Below are 25867 nucleotides of genomic sequence, written 5' to 3'. Positions count from 1 at the left end.
TAAAATCAAGTCACGGGAGGGGGGGGGGCAGCTAGGTGGCGCAGTAGATAAAGCACTGGCCCTGGATTCAGGAGTACCTGAGTTCAAATCTGGCCTCAGACACTTGACACTTACTAGCTGTGTGACCCTGGGCAAGTCACTTAACCCCCATTGCACTGAAAACAAAAAACAAAAACAAAAAAATCAAGTCACCATATACTGGGACCTGACTCTAAACTGCATTTCCTGATAACGAAAGGTGCTTGAATCAACCAGGCCTCAGCCCTCTCCAGCCAATGAGGGACAGTCCTCATTCCCAACAGTAGACCTGCTGATAGCTAGCCACCTGGACTGACTCAGAGCCCTGATCCCTCTTTAGGGGGAGGAAGTCAAATCAACATACAAGCACAAGCCTTCTAGAACTAAGATTGCTTACAGAGAAGGGTGTGTTCATCTGTTATCTTATGTTCACCTGCTCCATAAATGAAGGCTGTCTACAGGGAAGCTCCATCCTCTGCTACTTAATCCCCACCTGCTTCATCCATTATTTCTAACCCTATCCTTATCTTGCTTTGTCCAAACTCCCTTCCCATTGTGCCCTCTGGAAGCCTTGTTCCGTTGTTAATTCATTGCCTTTGATAGTTGGCCCCTTACTCTTCTGTTCCTTGAAGTCCTAGAAACCTGACTTTCTCCAGATGACACTGTATTCTGGACCACCCTCTGTGGTGCTGGATGAGCTTCCCTTATGCTTAAGAAGCACTGAAGTTTTGGTTTTTAAGAAATAAGGGCCCTGGGGCAGCTCGGTGGCGCAGTGGATAGAGCACCAGCCCTGGAGTCAGGAGGACCTGAGTTCAAATCCGGCCTCAGACACTTAACACTTACCAGCTTGTGACCCTGGGCAAGTCACTTAACCCCCATTGCCTCACTAAAAAAAAAAAAAAAGAAGAAGAAGAAGCACTGAGCCATGCCCTTTCCTGTATTGGCGGCCCAAGCAAGGGAGCAGAAATGCCACCTCGCAAGGGGAAGGAAAAGAAGGAAAAGCAGGTCATCAGCTTTGGACCTCAGGTTGCAGAGGGAGAGAACGTGTTCGGTATCTGCCATATCTTTGCTTCCTTCAATGACACCTTTGTCCATGTGACTGATCCCTCTGGCAAAGAAACCATCTTCCGAGTGACTGGTGGGATGAAGGTCAAGGCTGACAGGGATGAATCTTCTCCCTATGCTGCTATGTTGGCCGCTCAGGACATTGCCCAGAGATGTAAAGAACTAGGCATCACTGCCCTTCACATCAAACTTAGGGCCACAGGGGGAAATAGGACTAAGATGCCTGACCCTGGTGCACAGTCAGCCCTGAGAGCCCTGGCACGTTCTGGAATGAAGATCGGGCAGATTGAGGATGTCACTCCAATCCCCTCTGACAGCACTCACAGAAAGGGTGGTCGCCATCTGTGAATATCGTTTGTTGGATTATTTTTGTCAATAAAAGCGTCACAATGGGGGAAAAAAAGCACTGATCCATGAGGAAAAACAGACATATTCCTTGGTCCTCTCTGCTACCTGCAGTCCTTTTTCCCTGCTGCCCTCAATCGGCAACCTCATCTCCTTTGAGGTTCATTCCATCTAGATCATGATGATTAACAATAATATAATATGAATAACAAAAATATTATATCACATAATATGTCTATTGATATAAATATGTATTTGTTACATATCATAAATGTATTTGTGCTTGGCACAAATATATTTACATAATGATGGGCACTTCATAAAGACTAGTTTCAATGTTTGTTGAGGATCCCTTTTTTGGGGTGGGGCAGGGCAATGAGGATTAAGTAATTTGCCCAAGGTCACACAGCTAATGAGTGTAAAGTGTTTTAGGTCACATTTGAACTCAGGTCCTCCTGAATCCAAGACTGGTACTTTATCCACTGCACCATCTAGCTGCCCCCAAGGATGCCTTTTTTTTTTTGACAGGACAATGGGGGTTAAGTGACTTGTCCAGGGTCACACTGCTAGTAAGTGTCAAGTGTCTGAGGCAGGATTTGAACCCAGGTACTCCTGAATCCAGGGCCGGTGCTTTATCTACTGCACCACCTAGCTGCCCCTGAGGATGCCTTTTTAAAAGAGTCTCTGTTGTTGTTGTTGTACATTCACGTCCAATTCCATGACCCCATTTGGAGTTTGCTTGACAGTGATCCTGGAGTGGTTTGTCATTTCCTTTTCCAGTTCATTTTACAGATGAGGAAACTGAGGCAAGTAGGGTTGAGTGACTTGCCCAGGGTCACATAGCTAGTAAGTGTCTAAGACCAGGTTTGAACTCGGGAAGAAGAATCTTCCTGACTCCAGACCCGGCACTCTATTCCCTCTGCCTAACAGAAGGACAACCAACCAGCCTAGGAGAGAGAGTTTCTACTAACATACATTTCTACTTCTTTAAAGTTCTGTAGCATATTCACCAACCCAGTGTGCTTTTTTCTTTTCCAACAGAAACCTATTTCCATCTAACCTCGTGGTTGCTGCTTTCCGCACGGTAAGAATACTTTTTTTGTTTTTTTTCCCCCAAGATTGTGAAACCTTGAAGAAAGCTGTGCACAGTGTTGCTGTGGTATCAGCTTAAGATGGGACTCAACAATTGCATTGATAACATTGTGATGAGTTTGTTTTGTTTTGTTTTCTAAAGATCTAAGACACTCAATGTAAAATATGCCATTAAGTGGTAAATGCTTCTCTGCTTGTCCCTGAGTGTTCCCATGGCTTTCCGCAGCACAGTTTGTCCACCTTCTCCCTTGGACGTAATTGAAAATTGCAGCCTATATTAGATAATGTAAATAGATAGACCTATAAAAGTGTGACAGTCATTTTCAAATTAAAGGACCAGAATTTAAGAATACCTCAGAGGATTAAACTGAGTCCATTGACACAGTATATTTCTTTTTTTGGCCAAAGGCCCGTCCCCCCAAAAAAGAGGCAAAAAATTTTATTTTAAAGTACAATTATACATGCTTGTAATTATTTATAATTCATAATTATATGCTTATAACTATTTGTATTTAACATTTGCTTATAATTATTGTACTAGCTACTTATAATTATTTGTATTTAAAATAAATTTTCATGGATAGGAGAAATTAGAGTAAATTATAGTAAAATAATTTTTTAAATGCCATCAACTGACTTGCCCAGTTGCTCTAGTGTTAAGGATTGTTTGTTTATAAAACCAGAAGGTGACATGTAAAAGGTGTGATGCCAAGCCCCTGTGTGACTTAAATGAAGCATACTAGACGGAAAGATGGAAGGTTTGGGGGAACCTTTCTGTGTCTCTAATGGGGGAGAAGGCAAGTTTCTTTAACGTTGATCACAAAATCTAACAGAATAGGGGGCAGCTAGGTGGCACAGTGGATAGAGCACTGGCCCTGGAGTCAGGAGGACCTGAGTTCAAATCCAGCCTCAGACACTTAACACTTACTAGCTGTGTGACCCTGGGCAAGTCACTTAACCCCAATTACTTCACTAAAAAAAAAAAATCTAACAGAATATTTCAGACTCTGTCAAAACTCAGGAAGTGAAAATTGATGTTAATTAAGTGATGTATGCCCTCAACTGGCCCTAAAGCTGTCCCCAAGATCCTTTTCCTATTTCAGTATCCAAATCCTCTTGGATGGCACCCAATAAAGGCTGTCTTACCCTATAGTAAGTATTATTACAGTGAGACTCTAAGGGGCAGATATATTCCCAAGCCACATATAGGACAGAAATTACGGGATGACGACATTTCAGATAGGGTAGCTAGGTGGCACAGTGGATAGATTGCTGTGCCTGGAGTCAGGAAGATTTTTCTTCTTGAGTTCAAATCTGGCCTCAGACACTTACCAGCTCTGTGACCCTGGGCAAGTCACTTAGCCCTGTTTGCCTCAGTTTCCTCATCTGTAAAATGAGCTGGAGAAGGAAATGGCAAACAGTTCCAATGTCTTTGCCAAGAAATCCCCAAATGGAGTCACAGTCAGACAACACTGAAAACAATTGACCAATGGCAACATTTCAGATAAATGTGGCAATAAATAGTGAGAAGGAATATGCTACTGCTAATCTACCTACCCAGTATAGAAAGCAAAGATGAATGTTAATCAGCCCATAAAAATAACATCAAATCCATGGATTTAAATAAGATCTGAAATGAATGTTTAAAATGCTGTCAGGAGTCCTGTCTCTGGTTTAAGCCATGGCAGATTCATAAGTGAACTTTGTTATGCTATAGAATTAATCATAGCTAAATCCTACTAATATATTTTTATATCCTTATTATTTTATTTTTAATAATAAATATTTTTATTTAAAGTTTTGAGTTCCAAATTCTGTCCTTCCTCTCCTCCCTCCCTTCCCCACTCCCTGAAGAGGTAAGCAATCAAATGTAGATTATACATGTGCGGTTATGTAGAACATACTAATATATTTCAATGAAAAATATAATATGCAACTCGGTGACATAAAATTTTGCAAAAGCCTCCTTTTTTTTTGTTTTGTTTTGTTTTGTTTGTTTTTGTCTTTTGTTTTTTTCAGGGCAATGAGGGTTAAGTGACTTGCCCAGAGTCACACAGCTAGTAAGTGTCAAGTGTCTGAGGCTGGATTGAACTCAGGTACTCCTGAATCCAGGGCTGGTGCTTTATCCACTGCGCCATCTAGCTACCCTTTTGTTTTGTTTTGGGGTTTTTGTTTGTTTGTTTGTTTGTTTTAAAAGCCTCCTTCTTGAACCCACTTGCTCCACAAATATAAGAAGTTTTAAATTCTTATGTTTTGCTCCCCCTTCCCCCCCTCCAATATTTCTGGGACTATTTGAAGAAGTGATCATGTCTAAACCCCCCCATCTTATTCCTTTCACAACTTTTGTGTCATTTTCAAAAGCAAGACTTGGGTTAGCACACCTGAGGCAGGAATTCCCCATCATGACAGTTTAGATGATAACCAGGAAGGCCACAAGGAAATTGTTGAGCTGGGAAAGCCACACATTTGTGTTCATTCTTTTGTGAGAGCTGAAGCCACGTGAACTGAGACTTGTTTTTCTCTTGCTTACAGTATGCGACCGACTATAAGAGAGTCATCCATAACGTGACCTTCGGAAACATCACTATAGAAAAGGTAATGACAGCTACAGCCACTTAACTTGCTCTGAAAAATATTTGTCCTTTTGCAGAAGTTTCTTCTTGCCACATTTTCCCTGCATTCTTTAACAGCCTAGGATTTTCAAAGGTTGTATTTGGCTGAAAGGTTGTAACTTTGGGGTTTTGTTTGGTCACTGATGCAGATGGTGAATAGAGACCAGAGTCCGGAGCCTGGCTGGGGAACTGGGGGAGGAGGAATTGTCTGACCAAACACATTTCTATTCTTAAAACAAAGCAAAGGATTATTCAGAAACACAATTACACTTGTTCTTTTGGATCCATTGCCCAGATTCGTATATTTCAATATCAGAGCATTGTGGAATCTCAAGGTAAAGGAATTTTCTTAATTCACCAAAAACTGTACAAATAACTCTCCAGTATTAAAGTTGTTTCTGCTTTGCCTCCCAAGTTCATTACGTATGTTTCCAAAATTTACTCTCATGTTCTACAGATTAAGCTTGATGAATCCCTGTGGATATAAGACTTCTGGGAGTGTAACAACAACAACAAACAATGATAATGATAACAATAATATTTATACAACACTTTAAAATTTGCAAAGCATTTTATGTAAATTATTTTATTTGCTCCTCACAACAGCCCTGTAAGGGAGTTGCTATTATTACCCCTATTAGATGGGTGGGAAAACTGAAAAGAAAGAGGTTAAGTGACTTGGTCAGGGTCACACAGTGGTCGAGGATGGTTTTGAACTGAGGTCTTCCTGACTTCAGTCTGGCATTCTGTTTACAATGCTACCTAAGTGCCTATATATACTTTGTTGGAGAATATAGTACCTAAAAGTCCACTACAGTTTTAAGGTAGTGGTTAGAGAGATGGAGGGTTTGTGTCTCTAGATACATATCCTCAAACAGGTACCATGCTGTTAACCTGGCTCAGATTGTAGGTAACTTAAGGTAACTTGCCTCAGAGAGAATCTTACTTGCTTTAAATGAATTAGATGGTGACCACCTTCAGGCCAAAGAATCACTGTGGTCCACAGTTCAGAATCTGTTTATGAGTGTAAGTCATATTTGTGCCTTGGTTAAGTTGGGTAGTATTAATTTTTAGAGAGCAGGCCATGGAGCCAGGAAGATCTGTGTTCAAATCCTTCCTCAGATAGATGCAGACTATGTGACCCTGATGGAGCAGCTAGGTGGCACAGTGGATAGAGTTCCAGGCCTGGAATCAGGAAGACTCATATTCCTGAATTCAAATCCAGCCTCAGACACTTAGTAGGTGCGTAATCCTGGGCAATACACTTAACTCTGTTTGCCTCGTTTCCTCATCTGTAAAATGAGCTGGAGAAGGAAATGGCAAACCACTCCAGTATCTTTACCAAGAAAACCCCAAAATGGGGTCACTAAGAGTCAGGTCTCAACTGAAATGACTGAACAACAGCAACAAATGTGACCGTAAACAAAGCAGCAGCCTGGGGTATCAACCATTCCTTCATGTGGCCTCAACAAGATTAAAACTGTAATTGGGAAATCTTTAACAAGAAATAAAAATACAAAAAAACCATAGATAATATCACATTTTAAAACTAGGTCAAGGGGCAGCTAGACGGTACAGTGGCTCTGGATTCAGGAGGACCTGAGTTCAAATCTGACCTCAGACACCTGCTGTGTGACCCTGGGCAAGTCACTTAACTCTCTTTGCCCCGCCAAAACAAAACAAAAAACTAGATCAATATTGTGGCCCACAGGGATCCTTATGGATGATTTGTTGTTTTTAAGTATTTTAAGTATTAAAATTTTAAAAGTATTAAGTATTTTAAGTATGAATTTTTGAAGTATTGAATTTAAGTATTGGGCATTTCATCCCAAGTTGCTTGTGAGGCTGACTCCTTTTAAAGCAGAGGCTGAATGACCATCAGGGATGTTGCCCAGGGAATTCTTCCTGTGAGTGGGAGGGGAGAGTAGGTGGGCTCTGGGAACCCATCTAACCCTAAGATTCTGCCCTTTGCTGTCAAGATTTTTCACAGCTTTTTGTAGCCAATCAGATGGAGCTAGAAGAAAACCAGGGGATGATCTGGTCCAACCCTTTTACCTCCCAGATGACAAAACTGAGGCCCAGAGAAGTTCATTGAGGCATCCAAGGTGACAAAGGGACTAAGTCGGAAAGCTGGAAGGTGACCCAAGGTCTTCTGATTCCAGTGCAGGGCCCCTTCTAAGATGCTGTTCAATCTCCCAGTCAAGGCCCATTGTGACATTTTTTTTTGTTTTCTTTGGGGGGGGGGGACAGTGAGGGTTAAGTGACTTGTTCAGGGTCACACAGCTAGTAAGTGTCAAGTGTCTGAGGCCAGATTTGAACTCAGGCCCTCATGAATCCAGGACCAGTACTTTAAACACTACGCCACCTAGCTGCCCCTGCACTGTGACTTTTTTTTTTTTTTTTTGCGGGGCAATGGGGGTTAAGTGACTTGCCCAGGGTCACACAGCTAGTTAAGTGTCAAGTGTCTGAGGCCAGATTTGAACTCAGGTACTCCTGAATCCAGGGCCGGTGCTTTATCCACTGTGCCACCTAGCCGCCCCCTGCACTGTGACTTTTTAATCAGTGCACTAAGCAGAAGGCTATACCTATTGGCTAGTTAGCAGCTCTAACTGACTACTCATGGACAACCTCCTACGAGAAAAGCAATTCCTTCGATAGCAAAAACTGCACCAGATTCTTCCGAGGCAAAAGTCTGGCCCTGGAATCAAGTTGAAATTGGGCACCATAGGCAGCTGCTGTGTTCAGACCATTTTGGGACTACTTACTAAGTGACTGCTTCAGTTCATAGTCCTAATTTAGCTGTATCTGTTTCCTCTAGTACTGATCCACACTGAGTATTTCTACAAACTCAGAGATGGTCAATCCCAACTCCCTCATTTTACAGATGAGAACACTAAGGCAGGCAGAGGTTAAGTTACACAGTTAATAAGTACCTGAGGCAAAATTTGAACTCAGAACTTCTCGACTCCAAGACTTACAGTCTACCCTGTACTTCACTGAGCTGCCTTGGTGCCTAGCCTGGTACCTGAAACTGTTGGGGAGGGGCAGGGCAATGAAGGTTAAGTGATTTGCCCAGGGTCACACAGCTAGTAAGTGTCAAGCGTCTGAGGCTGGATTTGAACTCAGGTCTTCCGGAATCCAGGGCTGGTGCTTTATCCACTGTGCCATCTAGCTGCCCCACCTGAAACTTAATAAACTCTGATTGACTGATCTATAAAATGATAGGATTAAACCAGATGATTTCAATAATTCTAGCTACTCTTGAGTAGCTCAATACTAAGGTAGTGACTGTTAATCATTTTAAAATTGTGACATCCTAGCCCTATTACATTAGCATTATCTCTGCCCTCTCTTCAAATGCCAAGCAACACTTGTATTTTTCTCAAGTGGAAGTTAAAATGCATCCTCTTTTTCCAGAATTTCAAGACACCCAAGGAGGCTGGAGAAACCCAGGGGGTGTCAGCAAACCAGGGCTGATGCTCACTGATTTGAGGCCTACTGGCATGGAAATGAAGAATTCAAATTAAAAGAAAACCTCTATTTTACATTGCATTCCTTGAAATATGTTCATGGGGGCAGCTAGGTGGCGGAGTGGATGGAGCACCGGCCCTGGATTCAGGAGTACCTGAGTTTGGATCCAGCCTCAGACACTTGACACTTGCTCTCTGTGTGATCCTGGGCAAGTCACTTAATCCACATTGCCCCACAAAAAGAAAGAAAGGAAGGAAGGAAGGAAGGAAGGAAGGAAGGAAGGAAGGAAGGAAGGAAGGAAGGAAGGAAGGAAGGAAGGAAGGAAGGAAGGAAGGAAGGAAGGAAGGAAGGAAGGAAGGAAGGAAGGAAGAAAAAGAAATCTGTTCATGAAGCAGAATAGACAAATTGGTTCCTATAGAAGACAACACAACAGTCTACACCTCCATTAGACTAATGCAGTCAATCAATATAATTAGTGCATAATTAGCAAGCTTTTCTTCTTCTGGGTACCAATGAGTACTGTTAAGCCCATGGAACCCACTGAGAACCTGAACACAGCATAAAAATAGATAAATGGTAAAACTGAAAACCATACTTTGTGTCCACCTTCTAGGAAATTCTACTACATTCAATTCAACAAATATTTTTATCTACCTTGCATTTCCATAGTGCAGTTTGAATGTAAGCTTTCTGGAATCAGATATTGTTTTATTTTTTTTTCTGTCTCCCCCAGCACCTAGCATAGTCCCTGGTACATGGTAGGTGCTTAATAAATGCTTGTTGAATTGAATGTTGAATGAATGAATGAAAAAAGTATTGATTAAGCACTACTATGTACAAAGCTATAGAAACAAGTAGAAAAACAAGTCAATCTCTGCTCTCAAATTAGCTTCCATTCTAATGGGGAGATAAGACATTAATTCCAAGATCATAACTGTAGATCTTGTTTCTCCCCCTGTATGTTACTTTAATCACAATCCTTTTTTTGTTCCTTCACCTGATTATCTCTTATCAGGAATTTGGCTAAAGAGAGCCCCAGAAAAAGAACCACTAAAGTCTTGGAGACTTGGGTCCTAATTTTAGCTTTGTCACTAATTGTGTGACCTTGTGTAAGTTACTTCGGTAGGTAGGGGCTGGATTAGATGACATTTAATTTCCTTTTGAACAAAAATTCTATAATTTAATGAGCTAGAGCTCCAAGTTCCTGTGTTAGATTTGGTATTAATAGTATTTGGTAATTAGATATGGTATTAATCTATTCATCCTTATCACCCAGAGTCACAATATAAATTAACAGACAAGAATCGATCAAACTAGTCAATGAGTAATATTGCTCATGTAGAAGCTGGCTTCCATACGTCAATGTTCTAGCCACTGGAGTTCTGAATTTCTTTCTGATTCACTCTCCTTTCCCTTTTGGGGTGTGTGTGTGTGTGTGTGTGTGTGTGTGTGTGTGTGTGTGTGTGTGTGTGTGTGTGTGTGTGTGTGTGTGTGAGGCAGTTGGGGTTAAGTGACTTGCCCAGGGTCACACAGCCAGTAAGTGTTAAGTGTCCTAGGCTGGATTTTGAACTAAGGGCTGGTGCTCTATCCACTGCGCCACCTAGCTGCCCCCCCCTTTTTTTTTGTCCTTCATTTTCGAAGAGGACCAGTGCTATCACAGGGCGATGTCTTACTTGCATGTCAGTTGGATTTAAGTGAGGCAGAGATGCACAGTTGTCAGCCTCACGCTCTCTTCCACTCATCCAAGCCCTCCAGCAGCAAGAGAGACATGGATGTACATACAAGTCATTCCTCTCATCTAGCAACTCTCCCTCTGCAAACAGTGCTAGGAGAAAATGGGTTTATAGGGTGATTAGGGAATGATACTGGGATAGTGATGGGACCAGAACTGTGATTTCACAGGGATGGGGAGCTCCCATTGAGAAACCTAATCTACTGTTGCTAGTCATTTATATCTGAGTAACTTCAGGTCTCAGAGTTGCCTAGCACAATGGTACCAAACTCAAATAGAAATGCTGGGGTCACTAAAACATACAGCAGCTAGGTGCAACTGTGGATAAAGCACTGGGCCTGGAGTCAGGAATAACTGAATTTAAATCTGGCCTCAGACACTTACTAGCTGTGTGACCTTGGGCAAGTCACTTAACTTCCATTTGCCTTAGTTTCTTCATCTATAAAATGGGGGTAATAATAGCACCTAGGACAGCTGGATGGTACGGTAAATAGAGCCCCGAGCTTGAAGTCAGGAAGAATTCTCTTCCTGAGTTCAAATCTTGCCTCAGACTCTTATTAGCTATGTGATGCTGGGTAAGTTACTTAGCCCTGTTTGCCTCAGTTTCCTCATCTGTAAAAAGAGCTGGAGAAGGAAATGGCAAACCAGTCCAGTGTCTTTGCCAAGAAACCCCCCAATGGTTCACGAAGAATTAAACGACTAAAAAACAACTCAGCAACAACAGTAGCACCTACCTCACAGGGTTGTTGTGAGGATCAAAATCGATATTGTAAAAAAGTGATTAACACAGTGCCTGGCACATAGTAGGTATTTAATTAAATGTTTGTTTCCTTCCTTTGTTCTTTCTCCCCATTACAAACTGCACTGTTTACCTGCGCTGTTCATTCGCCAATGCCACCAAAACTTCATATAACTCAGTTTTCTAAAGAGGCTTTTCTGAAGAATGGCGATGCTTCATTCTCTGTGTCTAACCTTTACATGCCTGCAGCCACCCAATTATTTTGCCCATCAAAAGCCTTCTCTCCCATTCCTGCCCTTCAGCATTCTTCTAATGCTTCTCTCTCTCTCCCAATATAACCTCCCATTTTTCTATGATGCCATTTCATGGGACTGGTCCCCAGGCAGAGCTTCTAATTCATTGTTTCCCATTCAACCCCTCTCAAGTTTCTGTTTCAGTCTTCTGGGCTTCCTCCTCCTTTCAAGGGTCCCTTTAAAGAGGAAAATGAAATGAAACCGCCGCTTGCTTTCTTCTCCATTGCAAGCATTTCAGTCTGGCCTGAAAACTCCACGGGGCAGATTTCAATATCTCCTATTTTCTCACACAAGGATGAGGCCTGAACACTGTATCTCTTCCACCCCTACAGGTCCCCTATGGCACAGAGATTGAAGGGATGAATATTTTGGGCTTGGTCCTCTTTGCCCTGGTCTTGGGAGTGGCCTTGAAGAAGCTAGGCTCAGAAGGAGAAGAACTGATCCGCTTCTTCAATGCCTTCAATGAGGCAACAATGGTGCTAGTGTCTTGGATTATGTGGTAAGTACAGCTTCCTCTTCATATTCCCCAAGCACATCCTGCCCCTCACCCGAGAAAAGAACATACAATTGGATACTAGATAAAGCATTCAGGCCACTTAGCCATAGGTTCCATTTATGACCATTGCACCAAGGAATAAGAGGACACAGAGGCAGTGTGGTACAGGGGGAAGAACACCATCTCTGAAATCAAAAGACCTGAGTTCAGATCTTACCTGTGATGCTTGACTGCCTATGTCTGTGTGACCTTTGGCAAAGAACAACCTCACTGGACCTCAGTTTCCTCATCTATCTAGTGAAGGGGTTGGATCAGATAGCCTAGAAAGTTCCTTTCTGCTATAGTCTTGTGACCCTATGACCTTATTACTGCTCCCCCCGACTCTAGCCTCAAAAGCACCCCATGTGCCAAAACCCATTTGCTTCCTCCTTTCCCATTTATCATATCAATAGCCCAGGTACTGGCTTTTTCATTGATAAATATAGCTAAACACACCTTGAATCTGTTTGTATTGTCAATCTGTACCATCACTTAGGTGCAATGGGTTTTATATGTTCATAATTTACCATATGACGCAGTTTTGTCCTAAATCTACCTGCTTTAAGGGCCCTTGTTCTGGTCTCCAGGAGCTAAGTTACCAAGCACGATCAGTGTGTACCCTATTTATACTCTTTAGAATTTTGTTGTTGTTGTTTTTGGCTAGGCAATTGGGGTTAAGTGACTTGCCCAGGGTCACACAGCTAGTAAGTGTTAAGTGTCTGAGGCCGAATTTGAACTCAGGTCCTCCTGACTCCAGGGCCGGTGCTCTATCCACTGCGCCACCTAGCTGCCCCCTATACTCTTTATAATTTTAAAGGTTTTGATTATATCCTTCTATAGTCTTTCTATACTAAAGGGTCTTGGATCTTTTTTTATTCACTAAAAAATCATTTAAAACCATTTCCTTGTTGAGAAGGTTGGGAAAATAAGGATTTTCCAACTTGATTTTGACTCAATTCTCAGGTTTTGGTTTTTTTTAATTCTGAATTTAACAAACAAAAAATGGAAACATAGGACAGAAAAGAGGATAATGTATGAAACTTATAATCTCTATGACATATAGCTTACTTTTTTGAGCCTATAATAAAATTAAATATGCTACTTTGGAGGGACAGCTAGATGGTGTAGTGGATAGAGCACCAGCCCTGGATTCAGGAGGACCTGAGTTCAAATCCAGCCTCAGATGCGTGACACTTACTAGCTGTGTGACCCTGGGCAAGTCACTTAACACCAATTGCCTCATCAAAAAAACCCCAAAAAATGCTACTTTGACTTGACTCAATATGGTTTTCCAAAAATAATCATTAATTTTTATTAATGCCATCAAGAACTTCACCCTTAAAAAAATACTACACACTAGTTTTTGGCCCCAATGACCAGCACAATTTGCTTATCAGAACCTAATTTCTTTGTGTGTTAACTTCCATCCATCATCAGTCATAACATCCAGGGGCATTATCCTCGTGTATACCTTTCATCCACAAAGCACTTTCCTCTTTGTTAACCCTTACAAGATTCCCAACCCTTCCCCTTTTCAGAGAGTTTCTTGGAAAGGAAATGTTTTAGTTACTACTTTATAGATGAAGAGGGAAAGATGCTTAGAAGCTGGTGGAAATTCTAAGAATGGGTGGGAAGGCAAGGAGAGCCCACAGCATCCCGTGATTATCTTGCCCAACTTGAAACATCCTGTGTTGGTTTTGATTCTACCCATGTAAACATTTAAGCTTTGTATCACTGATCTTGTTTGGGGAAAGATCTGACACTTGTGGAAAGGAAAAAGCTAGTGGGGGTTTCAAACCACATGTTAGCAGTTTGAAGTTATTGACCTGTTATCCTCCCAAGGGTGGTGTCCCGGGACAGACATCAAGAAGGCAACACTGTCTTATGAAGCCCTTTTATCTCTAACCAACTTCTGTACAGTCATTCATTCTTTCAAGTGGATGAGCTGGTGATGCTCAGTCAGGCAAGTCTCCAGGTTGTCCAGGCCCAGCTTGATATTTTTTACTCAAAAAACAGACTTTACATAAAACTACAATTTAAAATATCCTGAACAACTGATCCACCAAGTGGCTTGACTAGTTCTAGGAGAGATCTTAAATCAGTTTTGCTATTAATTCCTCTTTCCATTCTACCCATCTTCTCTCCTCCTAATTACATAAAAAGCAACCCTCCCTATTTACTTCCTCTAATAAATAAAACAATTGAAATTGTACCCCTTCTTAGTCTAGGTTTTGAGACTTTCCCTAACTACCACCCTCCTCGTAATAATCTCTGCCCTAGGAATATGCCTGGTATTGTTTTAAATACATGTGCACAATAAAATCAATAGACCTTTCACATACAGTCAGTTTCTTACATCAGAAGAGGCCCAGAAAACCTTCTGAAAAGATGTAAATTTATGTCAGTTTTGCATCACAGCAATTCCATCAGGTAATTGTTCATCCCTTGTATTTATCAGCAGAGAAATAGGCAACAGAAGTTAAACTTAACAGAGGTTACCAAACAAGCAGAAGCTACATATAAGCTCCCAGGGTCTGATATCACCCTTTATGCCACTTTGAGAAGGTATTTTAATAAGTTCCATTCTTTGGGACAAGAAAGGTCATATAGCCTAAGGAAGAAGCCAAGAATCTCATCATGGGTGTACTTCCATTTAATCATGACCTCAAGTTGGTCAATGAATAAAACTCTTTTTCAGTTTTCTGGTCTATAAAATAGGAAACAATATCTCTGCCCCTCCCCTCCCTCATCGTGGGTATTGTTCCTGGCTCATATTTACCAATAAGGAAATAGTCAATAGGGGTTAAATAATTTAACAGAAGTCACAAAGCAAGCAAAATTTAAGCTCAGAAACTCCAGTCTAGCCTCATACTCCATCTCACTGGAGGAAGGTATTTATATTGAGTTCCATTCTTTAGTAAGACAAAGAAACTAAAATTCTAGTCATGGGTCTACCACCAATTAATCATGACCTTGGGCCAGTAAGTAAATCAGACTCTTCCTCAATTTCCTGACCTATGAAACGGGGGAAATAACCACTAGTCCTCTCCTACATTAACATGAATATTGCAATGACAAAAAAAGTTAAGCAAGATGAAAGCCCTCTGACTCCTACAGGAGGAAAGATATTGCCTACATAGATGCTGCTAATCTAAAAGGTCAAATACCTGTTCCAAAAAGTCTTTTCTATTTATCCTATAGGTATGTTCCTGTAGGTATCATGTTCCTTGTTGGAAGTAAGATTGTAGAAATGAAAGACATCGTCACCCTGGTGACCAGTCTGGGGAAGTACATCTTGGCATCAATCCTGGGTCACATCATCCACGGAGGGATTGTGCTGCCGCTCGTTTATTTTGTTTTCACTCGGAAAAACCCATACCGATTCCTCCTTGGACTCCTCACACCATTTGCAACAGCCTTCGCAACTTGCTCTAGGTGAGTAGACTCCGGGAGCTGTTGTTCACGAGTGCCAACTAAAAACCGAATAAGTTTATATGTCCCCACCTTTTCTCTGAAAGGACCCTGTTCCCCGAAACATCCCATGCACATGAAGTACACAGATGGGGACAGTTACATAAACAAAAGGGCCAGAAAACCGTTAGATTGCGCTCCTCACTTTTACTTGTTATAAGAATACATCTCAGGGGCAGCTAGGTGCCGCAGTGGATAAAGCACTGGCCTTGGAGTCAGGAGAACCTGAGTTCAAATCCAGCCTCAGACACTTGACACTTACTAGCTGCGTGACCCTGGGCAAGTCACTTAACCCTCATTGCCCCACAAAAAACCAAACAAACAAACAAACAAAGATTACATCTCTTCACAAGTTGCCTTGGTTTGTATTTTTATATTTGTTCACTCAGTTAATTAAATATCTACCAAACTCCATATGCCAAAGTTTGGCCAAAAATGCTCTGAAGATACAAAGACAAATGAAATAGCCTCAACCTTCAAGGAGTTTGTATTATGTCTGCCCCTGGGATATGACATATACATATGTACACAAGTAAATACACAGGATCTGTAAAATAGTGCAGACTAATTGAGAGAGAAACACTAATGACTGGAAGTAAGCTAAGATAGGACAGGGTTCAGGAAAGGCATCCATGCATTTTCACGGCATGTCCCCCATGCCTGGAATTCTCTCAATCCTCATCTCTACTTCCTAGCTGCCCCGATTTCCTTCAAGTCCTAGCAAAGAACCACTTTCTACAAGAAGCCATTCCCAATCATCCTTAATGCTAGTGCCTTCTCTTTATTGATTATCCCCAATTTATCCTGTCTCTATCTTTTTTTTTTTTTTTTTTTGCGGGGCAATGGGGGTTGAGTGACTTACCCAGGGTCACACAGCTAGTAAGTGTCAAGTGTCTGAGCCTGGATTTGAACTCAGGTACTCCTGAATCTAGGGCCAGTGCTTTATCCACTGTGCCACCTAGCTGCCCCCACTGTCTCTATCTTGCATGTACATAGTTGTGTTCCTGTATCTCTCCCATTAGACTGTAAGCTCTTTGAGGACAGGGAGTGACTTTTGGCTTTCTTTGTATCCCTTAGCTCTTAGTACTGTACCCACACATAGTAAGTGCTTAATAAATGCTCATTGATTGACTGCCTTTTTCAGGAGGTAGCTTGTAAGCTGTGCTTGGGAAAGAACTTGGGAACACCAAGAGATGTAGATGGGGAGAGGGAAATGCATTCCAGACATACAGCATCAAATTCCCTTCTCACCACTCATGTCTAGAGGCAGCAGACAGAAATAATCTGGAATAGCCTGCTTACATTGCCCAAAACAGCAGCATGCCTTCAGCACAGCCAATGACAGTTTGGCCTCTGTAAAGTAAGCAGATTAACTCAGTGAGGAAGCATATTCTTGGCAAACACCTGAGGTGGTCAAACTTGAACTCCCCGAGATGTGCTCAGGAGGTGTGCTTTCGGCCCCAGAGGGCAACACTAAGAAATAGGAAGCCATTGCTGAGAAACAGATTTTGCCTCAAGTCAAGACAACAAGCAGTTTATTAAATGCTCATGATGTGCTAAGCCCCGGAGATATAAAGAAAAGCAAAAGGACAGTCCCTGTTTTCAAGTAGCTCATAGTTTAATATGGGACAACATGCAGATAACTGTGTACATCTCAGATGGACCCAGGGTAATTTAGAGGTAGTTGACAGAGGAAGGTACTAGCATTAAGGAGGATGGGGAATGGCTTCTTGTAAAATGTAGGACTTCAGCTGGGACTTAAAGAAAGCCAGGAAGCAGGGATAAAAAGGGAAAGAGTTCCAGGCATGGAAGAGAACCAGTAAAAATGTCTAGAGCTAGGGGCAGCTAGGTGGTGCAGTGGATAAAGTACCGGCCACGGATTCAGGAGGATCTGAGTTCAAATCCCGCCTCAGACACTTGACACTTACTAGCTGTGTGACCCTGGGCAAGTCACTTAACCCCAATTGCCTCACCCCCCCCAAAAAAAAGTCTAGAGCTGAAAGATACTGTGTGGAACAAACAACAAGACAGGGTTAGAGAGCTACTTGCCAGGGATATTATAGAAAGGATTCTTGTTCAGGTCCGGGCTAGAGGGGATGACGATTGAGCTCCCATCCAAACTCTTAATTCTCTAAAGTAAGAATTTAGGAAATGAGACAGAGATTATGGTAGGATGTTTACTGCCTATCCAAAACGATGGTGTTAAATAGTACCAAAGGATCACTTAGTTAATATTAAAGAAGAAGGTGGGCTTTGTTAGCTCTTTTTTTTCCTAAATTACATTTTTTCCCACTTAAAAATCCATTTTCTCTCCTCCCCCCACTCATCATTGAAAAAAGAAAAAAAAAGAAAAAAGAAACTCTTGTCATAAATATGTATGGTCATGAAAAATGGTTTCCCCCATTGACCACATCCAACAAATGTATGTCTCAGTCAGTCACTCTCTGAATTGATCCCCTTTCTGTTAGCATCCGTCATCTGGAGTTAGGGTTGATCCTTGTGTCCATCAGAGTTCTTAAGTCTTTCAAAGTTGTTTGTCTTTATAATGCTGCTGTTATCATATAAGTTGCTCTCTTGGTTCTGCCCATCTCGCTGCATCATTTTATACAATGTTCTTCCTAGGTTTCTCTGAAATTCTTCAAAAACATTGATACATTTTTCTAAAAAGAAAAAAAAAGAGGTTAAAAAGTAAATGTCAGGCAGCTAGGTGGCACAGTGGATAAAGCACCAGCCCTGGATTCAGGAGTACCTGAGTTCAAATCCGGCCTTAGACACTTAACACTTACTAGCTGTGTGACCCTGGGCAAGTCACTTAACCCCCATTGCCCCAGGGGGAAAAAAAAAGTAAATCTGTTATGCCGGGAATCATTTTCAGACCCACAGAGAGGTTCTAAATTGAATTCGACTAAATGAGCTGTTTCCATCGTTCTATTCTTTGTTTCTAGCTCAGCAACCCTGCCATCCATGATCAAGTGCATTGAAGAAAATAATGGGGTAGATAAGAGGATCAGTAGGTTCATCCTTCCCATCGGGGCCACTGTGAACATGGATGGAGCGGCCATTTTCCAGTGTGTGGCGACGGTGTTCATTGCCCAGCTTAATAACGTGGATCTGAATGCAGGACAGATCTTCACTATTCTGTAAGTTACAATCTTCTTCTGAGGCTGGGTTGGAATTTTAGGGATTTTCTAGTAAACATTTATCAAAAACATCCCAAATATGAAAGAATTTGTGGGCAAAAAAGATTTTTTCCAATCCTTATGTCGACCCAACAGACGGACGTCGTCTTTCTGAAGCTCAGTTGTAACGTAGGAATAATAATAACAAATCAACTTTCTGAAAATGGAGTATAACAAATAAGGGTTAAGATTTCACAGTAGCTCATGGGGAGGGCAGAGTGTGCTGTCTCCTGAGGGAAGCTCCCCTAGTGTCCTCATCCGTTCCCCCACCGCGGTCGTGTGTCTCAAAGAAAATGTACTCTGATTTCACAGCTGCAACCATGTTTATTTTTATTCGGCACAAAGCAAAGCACCCGACAGAAGCAAGAATGTGGTTATCGAGGGAAAGGGGAAATGTAATACACAGGGGAGGGGGCCACTTGTGTGGAGGAGAGGGTACAGGTGTCAGAGTCTGTAGGAGCCAGCTTTGAGGGTTGTACACTGGAGCCCCCAAGTCGCCTAGAGCTGCTAGCTGTCATACTTGGATATGACACAGTGCCTAAGCAACTCCATATTACTGTTATTACACAGAAAACTTCACACAATAATCCCATGACACAGGGGATTGGATCAGGTGATTCCTGCAGGGCTCTTTTATCTTTTTTTTTTTTAATTTTTTTTTTTTTTTAGTGAGGCAATTGGGGTTAAGTGACTTGCCCAGGGTCACACAGCTAGTAAGTGTTAAACATCTGAGGCCGGATTTGAACCCAGGTACTCCTGACTCCAGGGCCGGTGCTCTATCCACTGCGCCACCTAGCTGCCCCAGGGCTCTTTTATCTTTAAGGTCTATGATTTGGAGATGGCAGGGGTAGGGGGTGGGGGGCAGACCATGTCCAACATTCTGTGAATAATCAGTGAGTTGGTCAATGGAAAAAGGTCTCATATAGGTGGTACAGTGGGTCTGGAGTCAGGAAGACCCAAGTTCAAGTCCAGCCTCAGATATGTGTAACCCTGGGCAAGTCACTTATGCTGTCTACCTCAGTTTCCTCAACTGTAAAGTGGGGATAACTTCCCAAGGATGTTGAGAGGATCAAATGAGAAAATAATTTATAAAGCACTTATTAACACAGTGCCTGGCACATAATAGGTGCTACATAAATGTTAGTAATTATTCCTATTATTATTTAAGGTACCAACAGTTAATGTTAACAAGCAAGGCTAACAATGGTGTGATTCTTAGAGTGCTTTCTGCTGCCTAGAGCCATTTTTTATTCCTTGTTTCAGAGACCACCATGGCCAAGGAATTCATGCCCAAGTGGCCAGATTCCTGGTGACTAGTCTCTCTGTACTTAGGCTAAGTACAACTTAGCCTTAGATTAATTTGAAGCCAACCTGGTCAGTTTCCAGGTGCTTGAAGCCTTTCCAGCAAGGAAGCTGCCAGCTTTCCCTCTGCCTTATTCACCTCCACACCATGAGGAGGCATGGGAGCTGGGCGGTCAATAAACGGTTAATAATTATGTGGGTTCTCAAAGGCTGTGCCAGCAGGGCACAAGCCCTGGCAGGTCCTACCGAGCAGGGAAGGCCTCAAATACGTGTCTGGCAACAGATTGTGAGCCTCTTGTGCAAGGGACTCTGATGATGATGGTGGTGGTGGTGGTGATGAGATACTTTTTACATATGTTATTGTAATTACATTTGATCCTAACAACAGTCCTGTGAGGTAAATGCTACTATTATCCCTATTTTATAAATGAGGAAACTGAGGCAAGCAGAAATTGAGTGACACTTGCCCAAGGTCACACAGATAGTAAGTGTCTGAGGCAGGATTTGAACACAGGTCTAATTGACTTTACAGCGATGAGCCATTGAGGTGGCCCATCGCTGGGTGGCCTGTTGAGGAGCACATCTTCCAGCCACTGCCCTTCTCATACACATGCTAAGGTGGAGGGGAGTTGTGCGATCGGTATTGGTGGAGGGGCAGTCCCACTTTGACCAGATCATGGGTCCTTCAAGTAATAATTAGATGGGAGGCAGCTAGGTGGCACAGTGGATAAAGCACCAACCCTGGATTCAGGAGTACCTGAGTTCAAATCCGGCCTCAGACACTTGACACTTACTAGCTGTTTGACCCTGGGCAAGTCGCTTAACCCCCATTGCCCTGCCAAAAAAAAAAAAAGTAATAATTAGATGTTCGGATAATAATCGGAGCCGTCATGATAGGAAAGTTTCTATGTATCTGCTCCTCTTTCTGCTCACTTTCAGTGAGCGTGCTGAATGTCATAGCACTGACCGCCCATGCCTTGCCCTCCCACAGGGTGACCGCCACAGCCTCCAGTGTGGGAGCTGCAGGAGTGCCAGCCGGAGGCGTTCTCACCATCGCCATCATCCTGGAAGCCATCGGGCTCCCCACCCATGATCTCTCCCTGATCCTGGCAGTGGACTGGATCGTGTAGGTACCCCCCCCCTCCCCGCCCCCGGGGCTGGTGCAGCTGAGAGATGGGGAGAGGGGCGAGTCGCAGGATGTTGCCTCTTAATAGCCGACTCACCTTAAAAAAGTCACTGCACATCCCTGAGCCTCAGTTTCCTCGTCTGTAAGATAAGGACATTGGCTCCTATGGCATCTGAGACCTCTCTAGTTCTGTGTCTGTGTCCCTGCATCAAACCCTGTCCTAGGCACAGGGAGGGATGCAGAGAAAGGTAAGGCACGCCTGCTCCCCTGGAGCAAAATTTCTGCATCTGAAAAGTCAGATAAATCATAATTGTTGGCGTGTATATAGTTCTTTAAGGTCACAAAGTAGTTTGCATAGGCTAAAGGTTCCCAACCACCCAGTGTGGTCATTATTAGGAGCATCATTATCTTCCTTTTACAGTTGAGGAAAAGGAGTCACACAGCTAAGAAATATTGCAGGTAGAATTTGAACCCAAGCTTCCTGACTCCACCAGGCTCCCTCTCTAAAAGCCAAATGATAAGGGCAGCTAGGTGGCGCAGTGGATAAAGCACCGGCCCTGGATTCAGGAGGACCCGAGTTCAAATCTGGACTCAGACACTTGACACTTACTAGCAGTGTGACCCTGAGCAAGTCACTTAACCCTCATCACCCCGTGCAAAACAACCACGACAACACAAAAAGCCAAATGATAATCCTCAAGGGAACATTCACCATGGATTTGAACACACATCCCCTCTCCCGCCCAGAAAGAAGCAGCTCAAACTCTACATGTGGCCCCATAACCCTGGAGCCCAGAGAAACCGTGGAGTGCAATGGCGTGGACAGGAAGCCAGGACACCTGAGTGTGAATCCTACTTTGACCACTCCGCTGCAGGCTGTGTGGACCTTGAGCCAATTACTGAACCTCTTAGGGTCTGAGTTTCCTCATCTGGAAAATCCCGGGGGCTGGACAAAGGGATCTTTAGAGTTCCTGCCAGAGCCAGCGCTCTGTGGGGGAGGCTGATGGTGCAGTCTGCAGTCAGCATGGCTAGAGGCACTTGGAGCTATCCCAGGGAACAGGGGCTGAGCTCAAGTCCTGGCTCCTGTGTGGTACCCGCTGCTGGAAGGGGTGGGGGCATGCTACTAAGGAGAGAAGGTTTCCGCAGGCAGCTCCTTCCTCGGCAGCCCACTGAGACAGAGAACTGGAGAAGGGTTCCCAAAGGGGAAGGAAGCAACATGGCAGATGAGACCAAACAGCGACATGGGGAAGACTCACCAATGACTGATAGTTATAAACATAAAGCCTTTAGGTTTATAAAGCACTGTAGGGTTAGAGTGAGGGTAAAGGTTAGGGTTAAGGTTCCAGTTGGAGGTAGGGTATGGGATAGAAGTAGGATTAGGGTTCTGGTTAGAGTTAGGGTCTCACTTCACCCTCATGTGAGCTCACAACCCTGTGAGGTAGGAAGTATAGGTGCTATTACCCCAATACAGATGAGAAAACTGGAATTCAAGATAGTTTGCATTATTTGCTCACAGTTACACAACTAATCAAATGGTGGAGGATTCAAACCTTTGTCTTCTGTGCTGCCTGTCATTTAAGATTTCATTAAGCTCCGGAGCAGCTAGGTGGCGCAGTGGATAGAGCACCAGCGCTGGAGTCAGGAGGACCTGAGTCCAAATCTGGCCTGTGTGACCCTGGACAAGTCACTTAACCCCAATTGCCTCACTAAAAAAAAAAAAAAAGATTTCATTAAGCTCAATATTTATTCCTTGTCGACAAGCCTGTAACAAAGACTTAAATCCAGTTCTAGGTGTCAAGTTACTTGAGTCACATGTAGCCAAAGACAATATAACGTGTAGTTTTTTTCTGTTTTACAGACAAGTGAAGCTGCGTTTCAGCGCAGAGGTGTTGAGTCAACCCCCACACCTTTCAATCCATACCTCACCCCCACAAACTAAATTCCAAAATTGGGAGTAGTTCTTCAATCAATCAATAAACATTTATTAAGCCTCTACTATGTGCCAGACTTTGCTAAGCCCCAAAGAGGCTAAAGACAGTTTCTACTCTCAAGGAGCTTACAATCCAATGGGGGAAGAATACGTGCAAACAAATATATACAAAGCAAGTTATATAGAGGATAAGGAGGAAATAATTAACAGAAAGCCCTAGAATTCAGCTGGTTTGGCAAAGGCTTCCTATAGAAGATGGGATTTTAGTTATTGCTTAAAGGAAGCCTAGGCAGTCAGTAGTTGGAACTGAGTAGGGAAGATCTACTTTAAAAAATTGTTTCCCAGGGGCAGCTAGGTGGTGCAGTGGATAGAGCACTGGCCCTGGAGTCAGGAGTACCTGAGTTCAAATCTGGCCTCAGACACTTAACACTTACTAGCTGTGTGACCCTGGGCAAGTCACTTAACCCCAATCGCCTCACAAAAAAAAAAAAATTGTTTCCCAGATTTCTCCTTTCCTTCCAATCTTGGTTGCATTGGTTTTGTTTGTGCAAAAAAAAAAAAAACTTTTAAATTTTATATAATCAAAATTATCCATTTTACATCTTGTAATGCTAGAAGAGGATACTTTGAGTTTGGTATCCAAAAACTTAGGCCTTAGTGTGTGGAACTGACCCTATTCTAAACAATAAATTTTTCTAGATACGAGGTTCATTGCTAAGTTAAATGACTTGCCCAGGGTCACACAGCTAGTAAGTGTCAAGTGTCTGAGGTTGGATTTGAACTCAGGTCATCCTGAATCCAGGGCCAGTGCTCTATCCACTGTGCCACCTAGCTGTCCCCATTGCTTCATATTTTAGAAAGAATCCAGTCTCTTTGCTGAGCAGGATTTACTCAGGGCTAAAGTAGACCCATGAAGCCACTGCCTGAAGTTGTTACCATCCCCGCTCCTTCTCTGGAAGTTTAGTCCTTAGCTGGCACGCTTGAGGGGAAAAGAGATGTCCCAGGCTGGTTTCCCATTTTTCCTCTCCTCTTCAAAGGCTTTCTTTCTCCTTCCTCCTGTACTAAAGAAATGGCTGTTTCTGAGGTAGCTGGTTAGGAGACAGTTTGTTGTAAAATTGGCGAGATGAGGCCCCGAGTAAAGAGAACAGCAAAGAAGAAATGTCATGCAAGCTCCCCAGAAGAAACAATGTCCATTACTGACAAGGAGGCAGGGGAATAGAGGGCTAGATATAGACTCAGGCCTGAGTTCCAGTCCTGCCTCATGGTGTGACCTGGGCACATGCCTTGAATTTGTCAAGCCTCATTTCCCTTATCTATAGAATGAAGGCATTAGACTTGGAGGCCTCTAAGGTTTCTCCCTCCTCTACATCCATAACTCTGTGACCCCTCTTGTCTTAATTTCTGCAGCAGGGACACCATTCTCTTCTATTTCTACAAAAACTTTGGAAGAGTTAGTCTCTCAGTTTTCCCTCTCTACAAAACAGGGTTAAAGATAACCCCTTCCCTCCCTCAGAGGGGTCTGGTGAGTGAGGCCCTATCTACGAGAAGCCAGTTTTAACAGCCAAGAACTACTATTTGAGGGCCGGTTACTATGAACAGATTCAGTGTTAGAACACACTGGAGGGGCAGCTGGGTGGTGCAGTAGATAAAGCACCAGCCCTGAATTCAGGAGGACCTGAGTTCAAATCGGGCTTCAGATACTTGACACTTACTAGCTGTGTGACCTTAGGCAAGTCACTTAACTCTCATTGTACCACCAAAAAAAAAAGAAAGAAAGAAAGAAAAGAAAAAAAGAAGTAGAATGCATTGGAATCAAATGACACCATACTCTTAATTTATGCTGCCCAAAACCAGCTCCTCCATAATCACAGGATCACAGATTCAGAGAGAGAAGGGACTTAAAAACCATCTGACCTCTTCATCTTAAAGATGAAAAAATTGGAGCTCAAGGTGTGACTTGCCCTCAGGTCACATAGATAGTAAGTGGCAAGGCCAAGATTTGAACCCAGGACTTCTGACTCCAAAGCCAGCACTGGTTATAGTATATATGAACACACGAATATGTATCTATATGTGTATGTAATATTTTGTTTTTTAATGTATATTTTGTTTTATGATATTATATATGATGCTTTATATTTTATAACATCACATACATTATAACCAGTAGTTAGAACCCTGAGACAAGGAATGCTGCACTGTTTGTTGTACATTGAGGATTGTGACTTTGTTGTAATAGATCCTTCTTTTCTTTTTGGTCCTCCTCAGGGACCGTACCACCACTGTGGTGAATGTGGAAGGGGATGCCCTGGGTGCTGGTATCCTTCATTACCTGAATGAGAAGGCAACCAAGAAGGTGGACCATGAACTCAGTGAGGTGAAAGTAGAGGCGGTCCCCAACTGCAAGTCTGAGGATGAGACCTCCCCTCTGGTGACCCACCGAAACCCAGCCCCGACTTCAGCCAGTGTCCCCGAGTTAGAATCCAAGGAGTCAGTCCTGTGAGCAATGGAGAAGTCTCATGCTGGGCCCACCAGAGGTGGTGTACCAGTGTGTTGGCCCTGCCACATCTGGACCAAGCACCTCCTGGACCTTTGTGCCTCCTGAGGGATGCTTTGGGATCACATCCTAGGCAATTTGGGTTACTTAGTGTGTGCCCCGGGGCTTCCCAGGGGGACCCATTTATCTTGAACTGGAACAAACACTTCCATGTTTCTCTCTATTCATGTACAGATGCCGCTCTGTGTGTGTGTATGCGTGTGTGTGTGTATCCACTCTTGTGTGTGCATACATGTGAACATCCACTTCTAAACACCATCCCTAAGACCTATCACCAGCACATGTTGTTTAAAGCTTGGGAAAGAGCTGATATATTCTCCACTGAAACCTAGCTGTCTTCCCACAAACCTGGAAGCTCCATGGAGGTGAGGAGGCAGGGTATTGGTTAGAATGTCCCTGG

General features: G+C 43.0%; 2 protein-coding genes across 2 annotated transcripts in view; both read left to right on the top strand.

Annotated features, from left to right (window-relative positions):
• The window catches only part of SLC1A4 (solute carrier family 1 member 4), a 45486-nt gene extending 19856 nt beyond the window's left edge, over positions 1 to 25630 (top strand). The window contains exons 2-8 of the mRNA XM_043986349.1: positions 2470 to 2512; positions 5053 to 5115; positions 11700 to 11866; positions 15104 to 15337; positions 18319 to 18513; positions 20846 to 20980; positions 25179 to 25630. Of these exons, the coding sequence (XP_043842284.1) occupies positions 2470 to 2512; positions 5053 to 5115; positions 11700 to 11866; positions 15104 to 15337; positions 18319 to 18513; positions 20846 to 20980; positions 25179 to 25413 (1072 nt within the window). The 3' untranslated portion in view covers positions 25414 to 25630. The remainder of the gene's footprint in view (positions 1 to 2469; positions 2513 to 5052; positions 5116 to 11699; positions 11867 to 15103; positions 15338 to 18318; positions 18514 to 20845; positions 20981 to 25178) is intronic.
• On the top strand, positions 985 to 1431 carry LOC122742566 (40S ribosomal protein S14-like). Its single transcript, XM_043986875.1, has one exon. It carries the CDS (start codon positions 985 to 987, stop codon positions 1429 to 1431), a length of 447 nt encoding a protein of 148 aa, XP_043842810.1.
• Positions 25631 to 25867: the final 237 nt, after the last annotated feature.

Source organism: Dromiciops gliroides, chromosome 2 (assembly GCF_019393635.1).
Source record: "Dromiciops gliroides isolate mDroGli1 chromosome 2, mDroGli1.pri, whole genome shotgun sequence".
Classification (NCBI taxonomy): domain Eukaryota; kingdom Metazoa; phylum Chordata; class Mammalia; order Microbiotheria; family Microbiotheriidae; genus Dromiciops; species Dromiciops gliroides.
Note: the sequence above shows the minus strand (reverse complement) of the source record. Positions and strands in the feature narration are given on the sequence as shown.

Excerpts from the sequence above, each read along its gene's own strand:
- LOC122742566 (XM_043986875.1), top strand. The coding sequence starts at position 985 with ATGCCACCTCGCAAGGGGAAGGAAAAGAAGGAAAAGCAGGTCATCAGC.